Source organism: Rhipicephalus microplus, chromosome 5, assembly GCF_043290135.1.
Source record: "Rhipicephalus microplus isolate Deutch F79 chromosome 5, USDA_Rmic, whole genome shotgun sequence".
Lineage (NCBI taxonomy): Eukaryota > Metazoa > Arthropoda > Arachnida > Ixodida > Ixodidae > Rhipicephalus > Rhipicephalus microplus.
The window spans coordinates 48,551,321-48,574,112 of NC_134704.1; the positions used below are offsets into that span (position 1 = coordinate 48,551,321).

A 22,792-nucleotide genomic window follows, 5' to 3' on the forward strand; every position below is an offset into this window, starting at 1 on the left:
TCCCACTGGCACCACCTTGTAGGTGAAAACGTAAGACATGTTACGCACTAGTACGGGGGACGAACGGGTGTCGCTTTAAGGCGCTTCGCCCCTAAAATGAAAAAAAAAGAAACGATGGAACGTGCATAGTGTTTCTAGATATACACAGACAGCGCGACGAAATATGCCTACAGAAGTCACACGGTCTCACATGCATGTGTTCGAGACAACTGTTAGGCCAACGCCACCTTTTAGGAGCAAAGCTCCTATAGGCCTTCACGATGTCCGACGGTTGTCGTCGATGCTCGCCGTCGTCCATATGTTGGAGCACAGGTGCGAAACATGTGCGCACAATACCGTCTATAAAGCGTGCATAGTGCGCATATGGTTTTAAAATAGACCATAAATAAAGATCTTCATCATTGTTAATATCGTTTACCGTTTCGACAATGAAGCTTCGCTTCATCATCAGCATTCACATGGTGGTCAATAATGGCTACATATTCCCGAAATTGAACGCTGATGATGTAGCGAAGCATTCACTTCCTATATAAATCCACTTCGAGTCACTTCAACTTTGGGTCAATCCGCTTCGTGTCAATCGGATCCACTTCGTGTCAGTCCACTTCATGCCACATCACTTCACTTCTTGAATCTGTCGCCATTTCTTTCTTCTCAGTCTGTTAGTACATACACCCCCTCCCATCTAGCTCCCCTGGAGACCTGCGCCCAACGTTGTGCTGCGCTGCCTCCCCGGGATCGGAGGCAATGGAAGCTTTCTGCACTTCCTGACTATGTATAAATTCTGAGTTTTCCATTGCCTCCGAGATCGGCCCACCATTGACCAAGCGACGATTTCATGTGACTACGTCATCACGTAACGTCATTGTGAGGTCACGAATAATGTTGTCGAATTGCGACGTCATGGTGGCGTCATGGCGTGATGATGCTAATCTTGCATAACTCGTGTTGACGTCGAGACGGTCTCACGGTCCCTTCTCGCGTTTATTCTAAGGTTTTCCCTCTAAATGCGCACTTGACTCGACATAACATATGGCGAGTGCTACATACATAAGCAACATCAACAGAATACGCACAGGGAACATAGCTCGCTCGCGTCGTCCGATTGCTTATTTGTGTTAGTCAGAAACTTATGGAGAGGGTTGAATGACATGATCCTGCGTGTTCAAATTAGGATAAATAAAGGTTCAATTTCCTTTGATTCCACCAGTCGTACCTGTTGGGATTAACATCTTATTACACGCTTTATTTTAACTACTGTTGCTTATTTTTACTAAGGCTACATGAACTAATTAATCAATTTATTGCTACAGCTCTCATTATTATGTGGTGTCTACTGCTGTTCATTGTATTGTGTATTTAAAGTATAGCGGATGCTGCATTTTTGTACACCACCCTTAACCATTGCAACATGCACTTGGTTCTGGTTATCAGATGGACGATGCTAGCCCGAAAACCTCTTTGTGGTTTGCACAAATTAATTAAGAGAAGACATACAGAAATTTGAACGAGATGTCAGCCTGCAGCTTATCATCTTGCATACTCCAGATGTCGGGTCATAAGAACAGCATATCCATCTGATTGCACAGACACGCGAATAGGGCGTTGAACAACAGAAGCCCACACAAAATTGCTGTTCACTATCGATTGATTGATATGTGGGGTTTAACGTCCCAAAACCACCATATGATTATGAGGGACGCCGTAGTGGAGGGTTCCGGAAATTTTGACCACCTGGGGTTCTTTAACGTGCACCCAAATCTGAGTACACGGGCCTACAACATTTCCGCCTCCATCGGAAATGTTCACTATCGAGGTTTCATCTTGACATGCATGTCTACATTATGAAGAATGACATAACGCTTTCGGCTATTGTAACGTGAGTGAGAACCTTCTGCGTGTGCTAAGAACATACTTCAATGCGAAGCTCGAGTTTCGACGGAACTGACGCTGCCTTGACGAGGACAAATCCATTTGTCAATACGTTCGCTCTTAAGCGACACTTTCTATTCGTCGAGTTCTCATCACTATAAAGCCACCATCATTGCCTTAACTTCTGTTTCGTTTGTATGCATGTGTAGTGCGGTTAAGTATATTCGTTAAAGAGCTATTGACAAAGGTAAAAGAAAGGCAGGGACGTCATCCCAGGTTGCACTCGGTTTTTCTACCCTACACTGGGACAGGGTGGAAAAGTATATGGGAAGCAAGGAAAGAGAAAACAATTAATACACGTGCGCACGTATCAGCGTTCGTCGCCCATAGCGTGGTAGTCAAAACCGAGAAATATTTGAGTGCGGTTTCTCTGCAGTTGTTTTGAAGTATACCTTCGAAGTATAGTTATTAGGAGAGAGAAAAAAAAGTTCAGAAAAAAAGGCATGGGCATTTACTGTGCAGCTTTATAGGATGACCGGTTTGCTGCCCTACACATGGGAACATGACATGGGAGATTGAGGAAAAGGATTGAAAGGTAGCACATAACACAACACCCACAGACAGTCGCTGTCCGTCAGTCTTGTTCGGTACGTGATACCACTGTTGCAGCCACTTGTCCAAGCCCGTATCTTTTGAATGTAAGTACATAAGGTTTTAGTCGCCTTCAGCAACGTATAGTTATTAAAGATGTACGGGACCAAGCAGGTAACAGCAGTACGACCATCAGCGTTTATATTTAGGTTATGGACGCTGCTCTCTCGTCAGCAGAGCGTGAATTTCGGAAGAATAGGGCCGACGATAACGTCATATGGTACAGACTTATCACGAAAGCGTATAGACGTTATGCCACGAGGTGTGAACTGGTCGCGCTCGTCTCAGCGAATCGAATGTGTCCGGCTTTGTAAACAAGCTCACTGAAGCCTGAAAGTCCCGCTTCATCTGATCACGTCAAACCTTATCGCTTCGAAGGAATGATCTGTTATCGAGGTAATTTTTATGGTTGCAATTACATATGGCATATGCATGAACTCGCAGCTAACGACGCGATGCACACTTCCTCGTGTATATAGTGGCGATGGAGACGTCGCGACGATGGCAGGAATAGGGCGAAAGACGGAGTCACCCGATAGCAATTACACCTTAACGAGCGACGTCACAGGCACGAGCAGGGTGTGCCGTGTAATTATGAAAGCGCAGGGTCCCCCACAGATTGCTAGGGATAGCTTGCGAACGAATGAGACGTGGATGCATGATCTGCTTCACTCGGGGACGCGGCTTCGACTGCCTGCCATGGCGGTCGTATTAAGATGGTGGCTAAGTTTAAAAAAAAATCGCAAGTGCACTTGTATTTAGGTGGCGCGTTAAAATATATTACAGAGCGTTAAAATGACTGACATCTTTCAGTGGTCATTTTTCCCGGATGCTATAGAACAATGGAATTCTTTACCCCAACATGTTATTAATAGTGCCGATGTACAAACTTTTGACAGAGAAATTGATGCTTATTTTGGTAATGGTTGAAGTACTGCCCATTCTGTTTTCCTGTGTTTATTGCTTAGTGGTTTTTTTTAGGTGTTCTGTTTGTACTCATATTGTACTCCCTCCCTGTTATGACCCTCAAGCGAGGGTTGACAGTATTATTAAATAAATAAAATAAATAAATAAGTAGATTCGGAGACCATCCCTATATGTTTTGCAATCATGTTGTGGTTTTGCCAAGTAAAATACCGTCAGTTATTATTGCTGTTTCCTCATTTTTCACAGTAAGTGGCAGGCTGTTTCCTTATCTGTAGGTTAAAGCTCTCATAGCGAACCCTTGCTAGTGCGCTGTAGGCACGAAATTTAGCCCCCCTCTAGATCCGGGACGGTGAAAAAAGGTATGAGCGGAAGGGTTGGGTTGTGGCGGCGTTTGTACAAAATGTCAGCTAGAAAGAAGGTCGCTACTTGAAAGGTGGCCTTCCCATACCTCATATATGAGCCATTTTTTCAACGGTATTCGGTATCCACAATTATAACAACATTCAGGTAACCACCTCAAGAAGGGCTAAGATCTGAACCCCGCCAATTCTTAAATACAGACTTTTTGTTTCGCGCTTAGGCTTCACTATATGGTGACCGCAAGCGGTGGCTCAAAAAAAAGAAACAATTGAATTCGAATTCTTTTTAATTGAAAGTCTATTTGCCCTGAAAAAAACTCACAGGTGCAGAGACTGAAGGCTATATACAGCCTCACAAAGGGCCTCTGTTCCTAAAAGCGGTTTGGCACGCAAACCACAGAGCAACTGCATATCTAACAAATATTTTGAATATATAATTGCACAAAAATACAAAAAACATTAGCATGCTCTTATTAAGCAGTGTGAATTAAACACAAGAAGAAATTCATCACAAAGCAACATTTCAACAGAAATTCCTTGTTACACAACGTACAAAATGAGATCCTCGTAGCATATTGCCAAATCATAAACAAGATACTATTAAACAGACTTTCAAACTTTTGATAGCGTACTCAATATCATGATGCATTATTATGGTTTTGATAATGGTGTTAGAAGGTGTGGAATTGTAATATAGACGACCCTGTAGACGATTTAACATCGTATATGGTGTTGAATGTGTTGTTTGCCATTATTTATCCTAAGTGTTGCGATTTTGTGGCGTTGCTGATGCATGTAATAATTAGTACTTTCAGGTGTGTTTCGGAGACATTGTGGCTTATTTTGCCTAACCCATTGCAAAATTTTGAAGTAATAACGCTGTGTTACCTTTAACAATTCATATCTAGATTGAGACCAATGATGTCTGTCTGTAGTTTATGAACATAATCAATAACATAATGAGATACACATCAGACGAATGGAGTTGTATGTGGCCCTCAGGCCGCATTCGTCCCCACGGGCCACGTGTTTGAGAACACTCCTATAAGTGCATATCGGTTTAGTTTACATTATATACATCGGTACAAGCCAAATGTGCCACTCATTATACGTATTCAGCCAGCATCAGTCCTGGACTGATTGTCAGGACCTTAATAAAGTTCATCATCATCATCATCATCATCATCATCAGCCTGACTACGTCTACTGCAGGACAAAGGTCTCTCCCATGTTTTGCTGGTCAACTCGGTCCTGTGCTTTTCGTATACCAGTTCTTCATATACCATACCATAAACAAACTTCATAGTCTATATACGCATTGTGCAATCTACAGTATACTGTAAAGCGTTTCGCCGGTTTCGCGTTCAATTTCGCCGTACCGACGAATGGACGGTGGTGTTGCACTCTTAAAAAAAAGTTAGTAAAAAGGTAGTAACTGCAAGCGAACAGGTAGTAACGACAACGGTTACTACCTTTCCTGAACCGTTCCTAGCTTCTTCCTACCTATTTACTACTTACATTAGTAAACAGTTGCAACCTAACTGCAATAGGGTAGCAACTGCAGCTGTTACTACCTCTCTTGAATTTTTACTACCTCTTTGCTACCTATTTACTACATACATTAGTAAGCAGTTACTAGCTGCATGCAAAGAAGTATAGTAGCTGCAACGTTTACTACCTCACTTGAGGTATTACTAACTTTTTCGTATTCTTGTTAGTAAAGAGTTGAAATGTTGAGTAGTTGAAGGTATTGAAATACAAATTCTATACTTGATCACGGTCTCTCTCTTCACCAAGCCCAGGGGTGGTTCATGACCCTTATATATATATATATATATATATATATATATATATATATATATATATATATATATATATATATATATATATATATATATATATATATATATATATATATATATATATATATATATATATATTATTCGAAGGTCGTTATTCGAAGGTCGCAGGTTCGGTCCCTGCCCACGGCAAAGTTATTTTTTCACCCACTTTTCTTTCTTCACGTTTACATTACAATTTGGTCTAATACCTTTCCCTATACTTTCCTCTTGGCATTATTGTCTGTTAGATCTCATTATTATTGTGTCAAAACACGCAAACACGAGCCCTTAATTATACACTTCTTTCCCTTATATATATATATATATATATATATATATATATATATATATATATATATATATATATATATATATATATATATATATATATATATATATATATATATATATATATATATAGGCACCATGTGTAAAAAACAGAAAATATTCTATAGGTGTAAATTTTCACAGCTGTACATTTGCATAACTCTAAGCTAACAGGCCCTAAGCCGTAACTTTGTGGCTGCCCATTGTGTTTCATGTTGATTAACCGAAATTGTTCGCTGAATGATAATATTTCGGTTGCAGTTGAAGGTAGCAATTTCACATTAACAGCAGATGTGCGCATCAGATAGTCCAAAGTAACAATCATATCAATTATCCGCTCCGGATACTACTAAATAAACAGAGCAATATGTAACAAAGTAACCATGCACAATGCGTTTCACTATAAATGTGGTGGATATCATTTAATTTGTTATCACACAAAGTGCCATGCGCTCTGCAGCAATACAGTGGGAAGAGACCAATAACACTGATAAAAGAAAAAGAATGTAACAAGCTTTGGTTAGAAAACAGTAGATGAAAGGGTGCATCAGGTACAGTAAAAGATAAATACAGTAAAGACAGCACACTAGAAACCATACACTAAAAGAGAGATGTAACATAAAATCATACGTCATCTTCAGTTGCGTAGCCAGGGAGGACATTTCCAAATACACAAACTCCAGAGCAAAAATATATGAAGTATGACTGAAACCCCTCTCCTAAAAAAACATTGGCTACGCTACTAGTAGTTTAGATTCAGCCCGTGACAAAAAGCTGTCTAAGATGACAATTTGGACATCATTCAACAATCATAATTTCAGGCCGTAGCATCAGCTCAGCACCAAAATATAGGTCAAGAACTTGAGGTGATGGAAGATTGAAGGGCTGTACAAGTTTTTGCTCGTCTGTATTGTCGACAACATACGACCAGCGGTGACGATCGAATCTGACTGTCATGAGCACATCTACAAGCAGGAAAAGGCTTCCGCAGTAAATATACAGCCTTCTTATTTGGCCAAAAAGTGGCAGCTGTTGCTTCTCTAGGATGACTACATCGAACTTTTTGAAAACCAAGTTTTCCACCTCGGCAGAACCAACTTCCCACACTGGAATGCCAGGAGAGACAACTTTGCGCATGTATGAGCACAAGTCTTCTAGCTTCAGCTGCCTGGATCTTTTAGTCTGTATGCCACGGTCCACTTCTAAGTTGGAAAATTCGAAACTCTGCAGCAACTGGTGTCTTTCTGCGATAGACTTGCATATATTTCGAAAGTTTTGGTTGCGCTGTGCAATAGTTTTCATGTACTGGTGTTTGGCTTCATATCGCATGCACCAGTATTGCTTTAGTGGACCAAGTTCACTGATGAGCCGAGGGTAATGAATCAAGAAATGCAGTTTGGGTATTATTGCACCAGGGTAGAGAGCAGCAAATGAAGATAAAAAAAATCGTATTTCATCTTGCAGATATGCCAAATGGTCGTGAGGAATCTTGTCGGCAAATGTTATATCTGCAATGCTTCTCAGAAGTAGGTACACTTCCCAGTGCTCATTTTGTTTAGGAACAATATCTGCAAACATAAGAGAAAAAAATCTGAATAGGCACCACTTTTGAGAAGCTGTTCCCTTGTATGCACTTTGCCCATTAAGAAAGGATTTCACGACTTCTTCCGGTTTGTTCTTTTTGTCGTGAGCACCAAAAACGAATGTGCGGATACGATCAAGGTCTGAGTGCCTAATTACTCCAGAACGAAGCAGGCCTTGCAAAATGTGCCTTAATACATGTGGAATGGCTCCCTCCAGCACATCGTGCATCAAGTCCGGAGGCAGTTGCACTGTCACATCAAAATAGGCAACATCTGTGAGTGGAGATTCATCTTTAACGCCGTACAGTGCTGTGCCTAGCTGCCTATTTATTTTAGCACTTGCAACGTGGTTTTGGTGCAAGGGCAGATTTCGAACCTGAACATCACTCTCGTGAAAGGCAGTGTTGAACGCCGAGTTTGGTGAAGTACAAAATCTGCATGGACGACCACGGCTGAAAGAACACGTGAATCCGCCAAGTCGATTCATTGAAAGGTTATCACCGGAAAAGGCAACAAGAATCGCTCTCACCTTTACCGCAACAGAGTTCTTCCACAGAGTGAAACCAGTCATCCATAAAGCTGATACGTCATCTACAACTGGCTTCAAAATAACATTGATTCCGTGCTTGATGACAAGTCTATATGGTGCAACTAAAACTACATGGATAGAGCTGAGCTGTGATCTGTATTTGGCATGGATGTTTACCACGCTGAAATACACGACAAGGATTTTGTGAACACCCCGCTTTGACCCCAGCGGATTCACTATCTCCACTTCGTCGCTGTACAACACAAAAAAAAGCGTATACTGCGCGCCATCCTCGAGTAGTGCATGCAACTTTTCTTTGTATATGCAGCCATCCCTAAAATTATGCAGCGTTGGTGAAGGCGCTCCTGTTGAGAAATCTAGCTCTATGTGGTCGCGGAAGTTCTCAGAGGACATAAGATTTCGCATGACACCACTTATAGGAACAAACTGAAAAGTCTCACCAGCACCAAGATCACGCACTTCAGGCTTTACGTAGGGCAGGTGACGCTTGGCGAATTGCTCTCGCTTATATTTACTACTTGCTGCTTGAAAAATATCCTCTAAGAATTCACCAGCGAGTAACTTGCGCAGTTCGATTCCTGCCGACTCCATCGCGATGTTATTTTCAATGACAGAAGCGAATGTCCGAATTATGTCGAGAAAGGTAATCTTGAAGTCATTGAAAACACTTTCTGCCGTAGAGTGCGGTAGCTTGTGCACTTCTGCAACACGAAAAAAAAGTAAGCACAGCTGTTTTTTTATTTTCAGCACGAAGTCGTTGATTGTGGTCACTCGAGCAGTGGGAACAGAGACCGCATCGCATTCCGTGTTGATCATGTTCGACGAGCAACCAGATGAAAACATTTCACTGTGATCACCCACTGTGTCGTGCGCAGCGCAGCTTGTTGTGGCACGCACCGGTGGTTCTTCGAGGACTGTTGGTTCAACACCGGCTTCCTCTGCGTCATCCATGTCCATATATCGTCTGTGCACACGGTAAATGTGCCTTCGATAAGATTCGAACTCACTGTAGGTTTTCGCACACCCATCCACACCGCACATGATAGAAAATCTATTGTCGTGGCGATGGTCTCTTATGTGCCAGACGACTTTGCAGAGCTTCGTGGACGAGAACGCACATCTTGGGCATGAGTGTAACATGTTCACTCGCGGCAGTATTTGCGTACAGCCGCTGGGCGGTATTCTCGACTAAGTACGCCGACGGCTCACCATGATTACAGGTAGCTACATGGCAGACGTAACTGCAGTTCTATCCGTAGTTTTCACCAGCCGAACTGGGCCAGCATGGCTTACCATTTAGGACCAAAAAGTTGACAAGACGGCGGAGGGCGAAAAACATGAACCGGCAACACGTGGAAGCTCCGCATTCTTTGAGGGTTTTTGCACGGCCGGGCTAGACTGCACCTGGAAGGCGGGCGTCGTGGAGGAAGGGGGGGGGGGGTGGGTGGCAAGGGTGAGATATTTTCACTGACAATAAGGATAAGGAGTAGTTGCCTTTACACGGGAATTCATGTGCCGTCTTAGCTGCGGGTAGCGAGAGGGTACACATTCCTACACGTGTCTAGCAGCGCCGTGAATATTGGTCGATGCAGAAACGGTTTCTTTCAAAATCAAGTTCAAGATCTAGTGAAGGATTCGACGAAACACCGTCTGGCGAGGGGCATACGTGTCTTGCAAATAAACAAACACTCGCCAAATTTGCAACGATATACGTTGCAATTAGCGAGCGTTTGTTTATTTGCAAAACAAGTTCAAGATTTGAAAAAGCCACGCTAAACTGGACGGACATGCTTTTCGTGGAAGTACACTGTGCAGGTGGATTTCTTGGACCTGCCCTTCATCGTGCCCGAAATACAGGCTGCCCGTAGGGAAAGCGCATGGGTTGGTTTACTTCATGCCACGCACGTGCTTATTGTGACATTTCATTCGTAGGGCAAGTATTGAACTTCCTGAGAAGCTACGGCAACATAAGAGCGATGTCCCCAAGTTCCAGTGACAAAGAGTACGTTCGCGGACCACGGCATCTATTTTCACAATGCCGGCGTCGTCGAACAAGATGCAGCTTATTTAAACAGGTTTTCGCGAAATCCTGGCCTATCCAAGACAGTCAGTCAGTCAACAAACTTTTTACACATTCCCCTGAGGAGCTGACGTCTTTCAAGACGGCTGGTCGGCTGCGGGCGGCACCCACGTCGGTACAGGAAGGGCATGCCCCTTTCGCAAGGAGACAGCCAGTAACTTCAACCGGCTTAAGGTGCGCTGCTAATCGAGTGCGCTCAATATAATTTCGCTCATCATGAAGAATAGGCACGACCCCACGGCAGGAAGAAAAAGTACGCGAATCGTGGAATTTTTTCTTGCAGCTAAAAAAAAAGAAGAAAAGAAGTGGATATTTCAAGGGCTAGTTTTTCTTTGTTAGTCTTGATATTGCACCTAAGAACAACAAAACAAAACATTTGTTTACTCCTTACTTTGATTGGCGTCCCTCTGTTTCAAGTAAAGTCCATTAATTAAAGGACTGCACAGCAAGCATAACCGCAATTAGTCTCCTAACCATGGTTATAGAAATTAAACGGGTGATTCCACGGGAGATAAGGTAATAAACCGAACTGAAGTGAGATCGACAGGAATCTGAAAAGGATGTATCACATTTGATTGAGTATTTCATATTTTATGTATATAGCACCAAGCAGCCCGAAAAGGAACCCAGTTTTCTTTTAAACTGCATAATTTATGGGATCAAAAATATGGAACATATTCAATGCGGGGGACCAATTTCATCACCCGTCGTTCTCGACAGGTGATGAGGGTGTTATAAGCAAACATTACCGTTGAATTTTTTGTGTGAAATGTATGCGACAGAAACAGTAAAGTAACATTTATGAAACGTACTTGTAAAGCGAAGGAAACTATTTTTGAAAAATTTCTGAATATGCAACACTAAGTATAAATTGTTGTTGGGCGATTTGATTTAACGTCAGTAGGGTACATAATACCGCAAACTTGGAAAAAACACAGATTCTAGTAAATAAGTAGGAGGGAGCAGAAAGGTCGTGCGATAAACTTCTTTGTTTATTTGAAAGAACAGGCCACCAGATTACAAATCTCTGCGAATGCGTGCGTCAAAATCGGTAAACACTGGTCACATTCGCGTGTCAGAAAGCTGCAGCTCGTTTTGGTAAAGTAAAATAGTCGTATCAATAATGTAAGCTGTGCCTCTTTTCTTAATGTCAAACGCCCCCAATAGCTCGCACTAATGTTTCGTTGCTTCTGCCTATTATCTTGACCTCGCGAAGCCGAGGATCACATCTGCAGGCTATACCATGCGCAGGTAAATACGCATTTCTTTTATTCTTTAGAGATAAAGGATGCTCCCGAGTCGGTCGTTGAGACAGCGTCCTGTTTGGCCTACGTACGTATTCCCACACGACAGCGGTATTTATGCAACCGTCACGCATTTCACATAAGGTATGGTGTGCTTCTTCAGGCATCCAGGCATTTCTGTCAACGTGGCTGACCCACGGACACCGTCCAGCCAACTTGTGTGGTGCCGAGATTACGCCCACGTACCATGCTTATTCCAGCTCACAATCATCAAAAGGTAGCAAAGGTTTGCTTTTGCGTCCACGTCTGGTGATGATGTAAAAATTTGAACGACTCTCGAGTGCAACGATCCCGGCGGCGATACCAAATGTTTGTTTTGTCGAGAAGTGGGTGACACGTGTTATTGGTACCTACTTTACACAGTGTTTAGACTTGAGTGAATAGCCGTTTGTAGAAGAATTATTAAGATGCTCGCTTAGCCGAATGTTTACACACCGACACCAACTCGAACAATCAGCCATTTTTACACACCAACCCGGTTGCCCCACGTACACCCACCTCAGTTGTCTATTGGCACAATGGTCACAGTAACTTAGAGTGGTCTAGAGTGGCTATAGACCACTCTGGGCTCCGTGTTTCGGAGCACAAACCGAGATCTCAACCAAAAAGTGTCACTTTTTTTGGTCTAGTGAAATATGCCGATGGAATATGCATGCCGATTCGACGCTGTACTGGTTTAATATGGCAGACAGTGTGCCATCTTAAGAAGCGGAGGTTGGGAATACTTTCTAAGAAGAATAATAAAACATTAATTGGACAACTGCAGATCGAGAAGACATACGCGCCCGATATGTTTGAACTCTTTAGTGTGATTCAGCGGTCCTCTGGATACCATTCAATTGTACGATATGCCGGGGCCATCCTGATTAAATGCGTCGCAGTGGTCTAGCTAAACTATATATGGTCATATCTCCGACGAGCTTTGTAAAGGCAGCCACCCGCCCCATTATTCTGTCAACTAACATGATTTTAATTAGAACTAACAGACAATGACTCCAAGAAATATATAGAGGGTGTTATTAGAAGTAATTGCAATGTACATGTAAAGAAAGAAAATGGCATGGAAAGATAGCAGTCCGCTGGTAGGGACCAAACCTGTGACCTTCGAATAACGCATGCGATGCTCCAGAGCAGGGGTTCGCAACCTGCGGCCCGCGAGGCACTACTATATATGTGGCCCCGGCAGGACGTCCACCCCCCCCTCTCCTTCTAACCTTATTTCTTCGTATACTTAAAGGACCAGGCAGTTTTGGCCTAAAATGCAATTTTTTTAGTAACCAATGTTTAATTGGAACCTCATGACGCGTGCTTAAAATAAACATGATTTTACAGTTTTTTTACATTATCCCTTTGCTCGCAAAGCCCCCCCCCCCCCTTCCATTTGGCCCGTCGCTGTGCCAACTTCTGCTCTAGAGCATCGCACGTGTCGAAGGTTCGGTCCCTGACTGCGGTAAGTTACCTTTTCGTCCACTTTTATTTCGTCAAACTTACATTGCAATAACTACGAATAACATTCCCTATACTATCTCTGGCATCATTGTCTGTTAGTCCTCATTAATATTCTGTCGAACAAAGAAAAACGAGCCGTTCAGTTTTCACTTCTTTCCTTCAGCCAATGTATGTATATCTTTCCTAACAGAACAACAAGACCTTGAAGCAACAAAAAAAATTTCTCACACAGGTTTTGATAGTGAATATTACCTACATGCAACACAATCACTCCATTAGAGTCTCTCTCGGAGTGAGACCGTGCGGAAGTGACATAATATCGCTTGTAGAATAAATGATGTTGACACCGGTGATTGTTTTGTCACGAACTCAATGGCCACGATAAATGAAATCTTAGCACTTCATTCACGTGCTCGGAGAACATATTCAAGTTCTCATCGAATGGCCGAGAGATAACAGAATTCTTTGCCTACATTATGCTTGAAGCAGTTTGTTTTTACGAGTGGCCTTGAAAACTGTGTCTCACACCTTTCAAAACAACACGTGGGGAGCTGCATCACACTATCTGAAATAACACAACCGCTGCTTAATTAGTATTGAGCGAAGTGGTAGCTGCACATGACTTCTGTCGTCGTAAATTCACGTTAAAACGGACGTGGCATCTGCCTACACGAGCGAGTCATGCAGCAGAGAATTAATATAAATTAATTAATTTGTGCGCTCGATGCACACAAATTGAATTGAGTTAGCTTCTTTGTGGTGGTCTTACTTATTTGTACCAATGTCCATCTGGTTAAGCGCATAATTGTAAGCTATATAAACATGGAAGGTGGTGGCGCGTTACAGTGTCGAACGTTAGGGGGGGGGGGGGGGCAGTGGTTTTCAGAATCGGAAAAGAAAGGAAAAGTGAACCCCGCAAATATTTGCCGCCAACTGCGACACCTGAGCAGTGGTTCACTGGGGAAGGGGGATAATAGACTAGAGTGGAGAGATGAAATGGGAATAAGAAAGCGAGAGAAGAGACCAGGAAAAAAAAAGGGGGGGGAGAACTTGTTCTCTTTTCATGCCCTTCTACTCACTCGCTGTCCCCAACTGGACCGGCATAATGAATAAAATGTTCTTTATTACCTTCGCATGCCAGCTACAGGTTTCAGACAGGACAAATTTCCGCTGCACAGAGCCAAATGGTCTTCAAGATTCAAAATTTTAACAACAGACAGCGTCGTTGTGATAGTTACCTTCAGGAGGCGCTGATTACTGAAACGCGGCAGGGGGCGCACACATCGACGGAAGCTGAGCCAGGCTAGGGTGGCTAGCCAGGCAAAGAGCAGGTTGTCGCAGTGTGAACGTGTCAGCAGCTTTCCTCCCGCGCCCACGTGCTTGTGTATTCATGGAGCCGCCGGAATTCCAATATTTGGTGTCATTTCAAGGCCGCAAGAAGATTATTTCTGCTCGTGGACCGACGGAGGCGGACATTTTGGAAGCCTTGAAGACGACAGACTTTGGCCATTCTTTGCAAGCATGCCGGATTGAGGTATGTTGTCTCTATCCTGAAGTGCATCGAATTGCATTGTGACAGTGGCCCAAACAGTACTGATTATATTCCGTTGTTAGCACGTGCTTCAACAGTTTTACCAAGCATGCGCTCGCGCTTTTCGAAGCGTGGGGCTTTTCTTGCCCTGCTCTCTCACTGGAGCTGTCGGCCCGCGAAGCGTGCACGTGGTCTCGGAGTTGCTGATGGGAGATGTAAACCAGGTTTAATCTCCGCTTCGGCGGCGCGCAACCACCCTTTGCTGGCATTCGCAGTGGTTGTGTTGCGATAATGTAATGGTGCGAATCGGCTATCGGGGTGGTTTTAAAAAAAAAGTGAAGAAATAAGTGTGGCCTCGTAACTGTGGCTCACTTCGGAGGTCAACTCAACAACACTGCACCGAGGATGGGGAAGTGGGAATGACAGATGTAGAGGATGAGAGGTGAAAATGGTAAAAAAAAATGCGCACTCGATCTGTCTCTCGGAGGCACGCACGAACTTTCATTAGCGGAAAGTGGGGCAGCGCGCTTGGTCATCCAGTTATCGAGCAGGCAATGCACCAAGACACGGCGTTGGTAAGATGAGTGGCCGTCGCTGAGTTCGTTTCCTGGTGTTCAAATTGAGCGAGATTGTTCACGAATAAAGGCATAGCTAGGATGTTAAGAGGTTAGGTATGTAAGGAGATCAGCAAAAAAAAGTAAGACTTTTGTACCGCACGTAAAACATGAAATCAATAAAATTGGACTACAAGAAAGACTTATTATCAATTTCGAAGGACATGGAATAGGCTAATTTCTGTGGTTACTGCATGTATCTTCCATAGTGAAAATAGCGTGGGTGCAGAAGCTGCTTGTTAGCATCGGCATGCGCAGGGTTCCCCTCTGAAGAGGGGGGCTGGGTGAAGGTTGCACGCCGGGCACGTTCTCTCCCCCCACCCCGAAATTTTTTTTCGCTCTGCCTACACAGAACAAAATGAACGTTTACCTGCCCGGTACCCACTATAGATCAGAAACGTGCCCTCCCCTCTGAAAAAGATATCTGCATACTACCCTGGCTGACTTTGCGCTGCCTTCTGAAACTCAGCACCCCTCTCCCTATTGTGTCAATGAGTGGGGCAAACATGGCGACCCCCTTCTACGTCTTAATTGACAATAGGGTGAGGGGCGGGGGGACCGCCAGCTGTGCTCCCAGGTATGCTCGTCAGAAACTGAAAATTCTCAAAGCTAGCGTAAAGTGTTGTGTGTGTGTGTGTGTGTGTGTGTGTGTGTGTGTGTGTGTGTGTGTGTGTGTGTGTGTGTGTGTGTGTGCGTGTGTGTGTGTGTGTGTGCGTGCGTGTGTGTGCGTGCGTGTGTGTGCGCGTGCGTGCGTGTGCGTGTGTGTATGTGTGCGTGCGTGCGTGCGTGCGTGCGTGCGCGCGCAGTCTTGTGTTCTGGATGCTTGTTCACCAATGCTGTACGTTTGCCCCACGGTCGGCATTTCTGTCTCGCAGGTGTCGTTAGGTGTGTTTAATGCTTTGTATTCTTTGATATATTGTGTTGCTTTGTGTAGTGAAATCATCAATAATTATTAGGTGTGTGAGTATTCAAATTACCAATGGAATAGCGACGGATCCTTTATCTCTATTTAGCTATTTCATTGCCGAAATGTGTGCACTCGAAACATTAATGGGCTATCAACACTGTATTTATTAGCGCATGATTTCGCTTCTGCAAAAAACTATGGTGTTGCCAAGCGGTGGTGTTGGATGTTGAAACACAGTTTGAATTTTAGCCATTTTTGTAAAGGTGATAGCTGCCAGGTAAAGCCAGCTACATAGGTCAGAGAAAGTGTTTCCCAGAAACAGTCTGGAAGATAGAAGTGCAGCATAGCGTTCTTGCAGAGTAATATGAGAAGCACGATCATAAGATCGACTTCGACATCGCTTCTGTTCTTGAAACAGAAAGGAATCTATGAAGGAGGCTCTTGTTCAAATGCTGTTACATTCAGAACACACCTGTAAACATGAACCGGTCGTTAGGAACAATTCCCTCTGTATACGTTCACAGCCTCCGATACGCGAGAGAAAGAGAAAGCAGGGGCCATTGTCAAACAAGACGGGGAGATGCTTCCATGACCAATATAGTCATCTCCTTAGGAAAATACCGAATTGGTTCCGAAACGTCGAGATCTCTACGAACTTGGCTAGAGCCATTTCTAATTTCTAAATTGTGATACACTGTAGAAGAAAAGTTTGACGACAGAGATAACAACAGAGCTAAAAAATTTGCTTCAGCTTAGCGCACGCAAGAAATGCAGCCTAATAATTCCTTCAACGTGCGAAAATATAAGGCTCCATGGTCTATTGAATGAAGACTTGTGCCATTAGCGTATACAGTATTTTATAGATAGCAGATACTGTGAGTGTGGTTTTTCGTTGTAGCACAGTGATTATCTTCTGCTAGTACAGCAATCATTAAATGCTTTTGTTTATTTCTAATTGATGTTATGAAACAGTGAAATTTCACAAGTTTAATTGTCACTATTTCACAAATCTGAACTTACTGATACCGAATGTCCAGACGAGTAATTTACAATGCTCTTTACAATACATACATTAAGGGTTTCTCGACAATACACACGGCATCATGATAATAATAAAAAAAAACAGGACAAGTAAAGTGATTCTAGGGTGCTATTGAATATAACATTGGTAGTCTGCTTACTTCAGGTTCTGTGCCTATTGAGGTAACTTTATGGGAATTTGAACATCACATCTGAATCTCTTTCAGGTATACAACGTCCGACATGATGAATTTGTGGACCCACCAGCTGGCCATGTCTTCTCTGATAAAGATAAAATCAGGCTTGTGTGCAGTGAAAACTTCTTAATGAGCTGCAGGTCAGTACCTAAATTTCAGGTGCCAAGTTTAATATTGCTTTTGGAAAACTGCATCACTTACTAGCCTCTGTTTTCAGCACAACTGACAAAGTGACAGCAGTGCATGAAGGTAGCCTGCCCAAGACCCTTGAAAGTAATGAGCAGTCACCTAGTCAGCAGCTTGCCTGCTGTGAAAATGATTATAGGCTACCACCTGTGCCCTTAGATATTAAGGATGCGATTGAAAGGACACAACCAGGAAAAGTGTCCAGTCACACTAAATCCCGCATTGTAGGGTGGATTGCAAATCATCTCATGACTATAACAGTGTAAGTATAGGCATGTATTTGCATGTGTTTAATTCAGTACAGGTTTTAAAGTTGCTCTTTTTTACAGCTATCCAGGAAGCCTCTACGAAGCAGCTGCAAAATCTCTCGTGTTGGAATATCCAGTGCTAAGGGACACTATTGGCACAGGCTGGGTAAGCACTAAAGCAATGGCATTCCTATAACTTTATTGGGATGTCATACATGTTGGTGAGCTAGACTGCAGGTGCCCTTCAAGTTATTTTGTTCTTGGAGAGCATTCAAGAAGTTTCAACCCCATATTTATTACATTTGAATAATTGCCATGCATGTTCTTAGAGTCGTTTCATCGAACTCTGATAATGGCAGACATTAACTTGAGGGTTTGATAATAATCATCAACTAGGTGCCCATGGCCAATATATTCATATCATGCATTAATAAAGTTAAAAACTGGCCCTGGTTATAAGCTTTAACACCGGTTTAAGAGGATAAATACAGATGTAATGCATCGCTTCTGGGGATTGAATATTACCACTAATGGTATATGTAGTTTCTAATCACAGCTTGAATAGAGGCTCACACAAGCTCAGTTCTGCGACTGAAATGCCACGATCTTCGCCATGCCGCATGGCTCCAGCACATACATAAAATGCAGGAACCGGAGTTTGGAATGAGCAGATAAAGCTAAAATACAACAGATATGCTGATATTACTAGGAACAGCTAAATTTGCCAGGTATTGTCACCTGAATCTGCTTCTGCCCCATAGCAGGTTAAAAGCAGTGTATCAAGGTTCCCAAAGAATCATTTGCTTCAAAAGTGACCATGTTCAAAGAGGACAGTGTCCACTGTGCGGAAATTTGAAATAATAAAAAAAATTGTTGTTTCCAGGACTCATGGAAAGTCTCCTTGAAATACAAATTCGCATATATGAGGAAGTCTCTGTGCACAGTTCCAGCTGTTCAAGCAGCGAGAGCAGCTTACGGAAAACGCAAAGACTTAGAAGAAAGCACCAATACTAAGCGGCACTGCCATGTGGTAAGTGAAACGTCAAATGGACTGGTACATAGAACTCAACTATGAAGTCACTCTTATTTTATGTGTGAGCTACTGAAGTAAAACATTATTCATGTTTTTAACGATATAACCTCTTCATATCAACACATTAAGAAGCCAGGCAAGTTTTCAGGGCCATATTGACAGTTAAAGTATAGTAAATGCAAAATAAGACAAAATAAATTTGGTAAACAAAAAAATCATCTTATCTCCTATGGAGAACAAAACAACAACTTTCACAGTTTTCATGCAAGGCTCTATTATTTGAGTCAAGATGGTAACGCTCTATCAAACTTCTATGTGTCCCTGTATGTTTAAAACTCGGCGTTTCAGCAAGTGCCGCGGGCATGTTGCTCGATTCCTCATTCTTTTCTTCATTTTGTAGCTAGGTTCCCGACTTGGCTGATTCCATGCTCCTTGGTTAGCAAGTAGTAGATTTATTGCTCGGTATCAGCTTGTTATTGACATCATGCATCATTCCAGCTTTAAATATTGTGTTCTACATTTTGCACCATACTTATCACTGAAAGTGACTGACAATCCTTTGATTCAACTATTAAACTCGCATGAGTACTGAAATAAGTGGACAGGTGAAATCAAACTACTGCAGCTCAGTGAGCATGTGATGTGAAAGCTCCAACCAGCGATAATTAATGCCCTTTCAGTGGCCACCATAAACAATGCCCATATGCTATGCTTGGCTTCAATATCTGTCTGTCCTCTACATTAGAAAAGCTCCTTATTGCTCTTTATTTGTTGACTACACCATGTAACTATACATAAACCAATGTTTTTCCAGAAGCTTTTTAGAGGTGAACATTTTTTTTTGGGGGGGAGGCAAGATACATATTAGGTTCGAAATTTCAAGTTTTCAAACTTTCTTTTTATATGAAAGAACAAGCACTACTAACTAATATCTGGTCAAAGTTTTACATATATGACATACATATAAAGGCAACAACTCTTGTATTCTAACACCGACACCGCAGTTGGCAATATTTAAAATCAGTGTTACCTCTTCAGACTCCTTCTGATATAGGTAGGAGGCGTGGTTCACTGGTTTTACACACACATTTGCGATATGCTGGTTCACAAGGTGTAAATTTGGAAGTGGTGAAGTGCCGAGGTGGTCGACATTGGAGAGAATCATTGTGAGAACTTTGATATTAACATAATTTATGACACACTCGCAGAGCAAGATGGTATCAGTACACACTGCTTCAGTTCTCTTACGTAAGTCAACCCTGTAATTGAGTTCTCTACACATGTCCAGTTCAAAAAAATGCCAACATTCTTCAACTGAGCTAGCAAAAAGTTGAGTTTTCATGTCTGCCTATTTCATGTCATTTGTCGTGATCTTTCACTGTGCAGTACCATCTTTTTTTTGCTGATTAGATTGTAGATCTCTCCCAACATGTCGCTTCTCAGCATGATGAGGCTACAATTAATAGCCATATTGACTACATGGTGAAAGAAATCAAGCGGCCTATTCCTGACATGCAAAAACTCGGTGATTCTATGGAGCAGACAAGACCATCTAGACAGAAGTGGATGAAGGAAATGAGGCCATCAACAGCAGATGTGGTGCTGAAATACCCTGCTTTGGCAAAGGCTGAAATGGTGAGCAGAAACAGCTGTGGTTTTGATCCTGCTGCAGAAATGTATGTGAGAGAACTTAACAATGAGTTTTTTTATGTTATCGATAGTTGCAAATTTGTTGGTGATTCGGTACAATTTTTTTGTCGTTCTAGCTTCATGAGGAGTTCATTGCTCTCACTGGCGTTAACTTGGAAAAAAAGGTCCTGGAATTTATAAACCGGTATGGAGACCGGTGTTTTGAGCTTGCGAAGTGTCGTCGTTGCGCGAAGGAAGCTGTGAAAGCAATTGAAGAAGAAGTCGAGGCACTGGATGGTGACGAAAAGAAATGTACGTGTAGAAGCTTGCCAGCTTTTCCAGTTTTCCCAAATTTCCAAACTTTTATAAGTCATTTTCATAGGAGTATTACTGTCAATGCCCTTATATGTGAAAGTTTGATGTGCCTAAAAATATTTCGTCAACAGATCGCTTTGCCGTTGGCATTGTCGAGTTGCTGCCCATGCTCCTAAAGGAGCAGCCGCGATTTCTGCAGGGACCGGTGAGCTTATTTGCTTTACCTTTTTTTATATCAGCTAGTATACTTTTCATCAGTGATGCTGATTTTATGTATTACTCATTTTACAGGACACCTACCCTGCCCTTTCGCTGAAGGGCAAAAATGCCTCTGAAGCTACAAACATAGTTGCGAGCTTTGAAGGGCTTAGTGTAGAGGTGCTTGATGTAATTGCAGGTATGACGGCGCTTATGGAAATATACTGGATATTCGATGTCAAGTACAGTGGCGCCAACAAAAAAACATTCACTCTACTTGAACATTTCTGTGGCTTGCCGACAAGTGCAAAGCAGATGCCGCTAGTCATACGGCAAATATCATCGCTTGAAAAGGCAACTTAAGTTATGCCTACAGACGTGTGTTATCAATAAATGTTTTCATATAAAAATGCACTGTGTGGCATATTTCATTGCTCCCTGGCTTTTGGAACAATGCATTGTTTTGTTCCTGACAATGTCAGCCGCATAAACCTGTGGTTTTATACGGCCGTTGACACTCAGCAGTGAATTTGGAGGTGTGTTCGTAGTGTCTTTCATGATAATATATTTCGCAGTGTGGAACAGAACCAGGTGTTTTCCAAGAAAAAGTGCTAAATACCATGATGCAATACATTGGCAATTATTCTGATTTTATATGTATAGTGCATATCTATATTATTGGTATATATACCCGCATTTTCGTCGCATTCATTACAGCTACAATGTTCTCGGTAAAATATGGCCATCAGAATAATCAATTCAACTAACCTGGTGTGCACACAATTGTGTATTCGAAGAGTCTGTCGTACCTCCATACCAGCCGTAGCTAGTAAGAACGTAGCATCGATTACTAACATATTAGCTTCGTAACTTTGGAAGAAGGTAGTGGAACTTGCTACTTTTGGGTAGCAACGGCTTGTCACATATGTTACAACCATATTATAGTAATGGGAGTAGTAGTAACTATTGCTACATATGCCGTTACTAACAGGAAGTAGTAATGGCAAGGCCAGTAACAGTTACTACCCTTGTTGTTGCTACCTGCTGTTAGTAACAGCAACGGTAGTAAGGATTCCTACCCTTGCTTTTACTAGCTGCTGCTAGGAACGGCAAGAGTAGTAACAGTGACTACGCTTGCCGTTACTAACTCCCGTTACTAACAGGGTTGTAACATATGTGACAAACTGTTACTACCCAAAAGTAGCAAGTAGCACTACTTTTTTTTTAAGAGTGTGCTCGAAGTCCCGACGCAGTTTACGCAGCGGGCGTCCCACGCCGCAGAAGCAACCCCTTGGCTTGTTCCAATTATTTTTCCACCTTGTTCTCAGCCGCTTCTAAACTTCGCTGGGACGAGTTTTATTGGCCGTGGGCGTCTGTATAAATTGCGAACTCCCCGTCCCCCCACGTACGCACAAACTTGCGTCATCCCCTCGACTGGAACAGCCCCCCCCCCCTTCTTCTGTGGTCCACCACCATGTAGCTTCCGCGTGAATCCGACGCGAGATCTCGTGCTGGCTCGGCGGGACGAAAAATAGCGTTGGTGGTGGTGTTTGTGTGTCGGCTGTGTGTGCTGGGGGGGGGGGGTAAGGGGGGGCCGGTTTATTGCCCTTTCTGGAGCACATGCTGCTTCCTTCGTCTCCTCACGCGCTGCAGGCGCCGGCGCTTGTAAACATTCGCACGTATTGACGACCGCCCGAGTTTTATAGTACGTATCCGAACCGGCATGCAGCGGGGCGGCGTCACAAGGGCCAGTTCTTCAGCGCTTCGCTCTTGGGTGCTACTCTTCTCTCTGTTTTTGTCATTGTGGTTCGAGGAGCGCCTTAACGTCGGGAGGCTCGAAAATTTACGCGTTACGGGACATATTTCGCCTATAAAGGGGATCTCGTATCGCCTTTTACATCTTGACTGCCGTTCTTTCTGATTCCTTCTTATGCTGCTGCTGTTTTGTGCAGCCGCGGAAGAGGGGTGGAT

At 43.0% G+C, this 22,792-nt stretch overlaps 2 protein-coding genes and 1 long non-coding RNA gene across 8 annotated transcripts in view; 2 read left to right on the forward strand and 1 right to left on the reverse strand.

The window, feature by feature from the left end:
• Window positions 1-22,792, forward strand: part of LOC119173877 (uncharacterized) — a 229,219-nt gene that overhangs the window by 54,361 nt on the left and 152,066 nt on the right. The gene's annotated exons all lie outside the window — the stretch shown is intronic.
• The window catches only part of LOC142817771 (uncharacterized), a 225,988-nt gene that overhangs the window by 44,960 nt on the left and 158,236 nt on the right, over window positions 1-22,792 (reverse strand). The gene's annotated exons all lie outside the window — the stretch shown is intronic.
• Window positions 9,564-21,233, forward strand: LOC142817770 (sterile alpha motif domain-containing protein 3-like). The gene is made up of 9 exons (XM_075895389.1): window positions 9,564-14,477; window positions 17,243-17,352; window positions 17,430-17,660; window positions 17,728-17,812; window positions 18,530-18,676; window positions 20,090-20,314; window positions 20,446-20,620; window positions 20,755-20,828; window positions 20,915-21,233. Exons 1-9 carry the CDS (start codon window positions 14,334-14,336, stop codon window positions 21,182-21,184), a joined length of 1,461 nt encoding a protein of 486 aa, XP_075751504.1. The 5' UTR covers window positions 9,564-14,333; the 3' UTR covers window positions 21,185-21,233.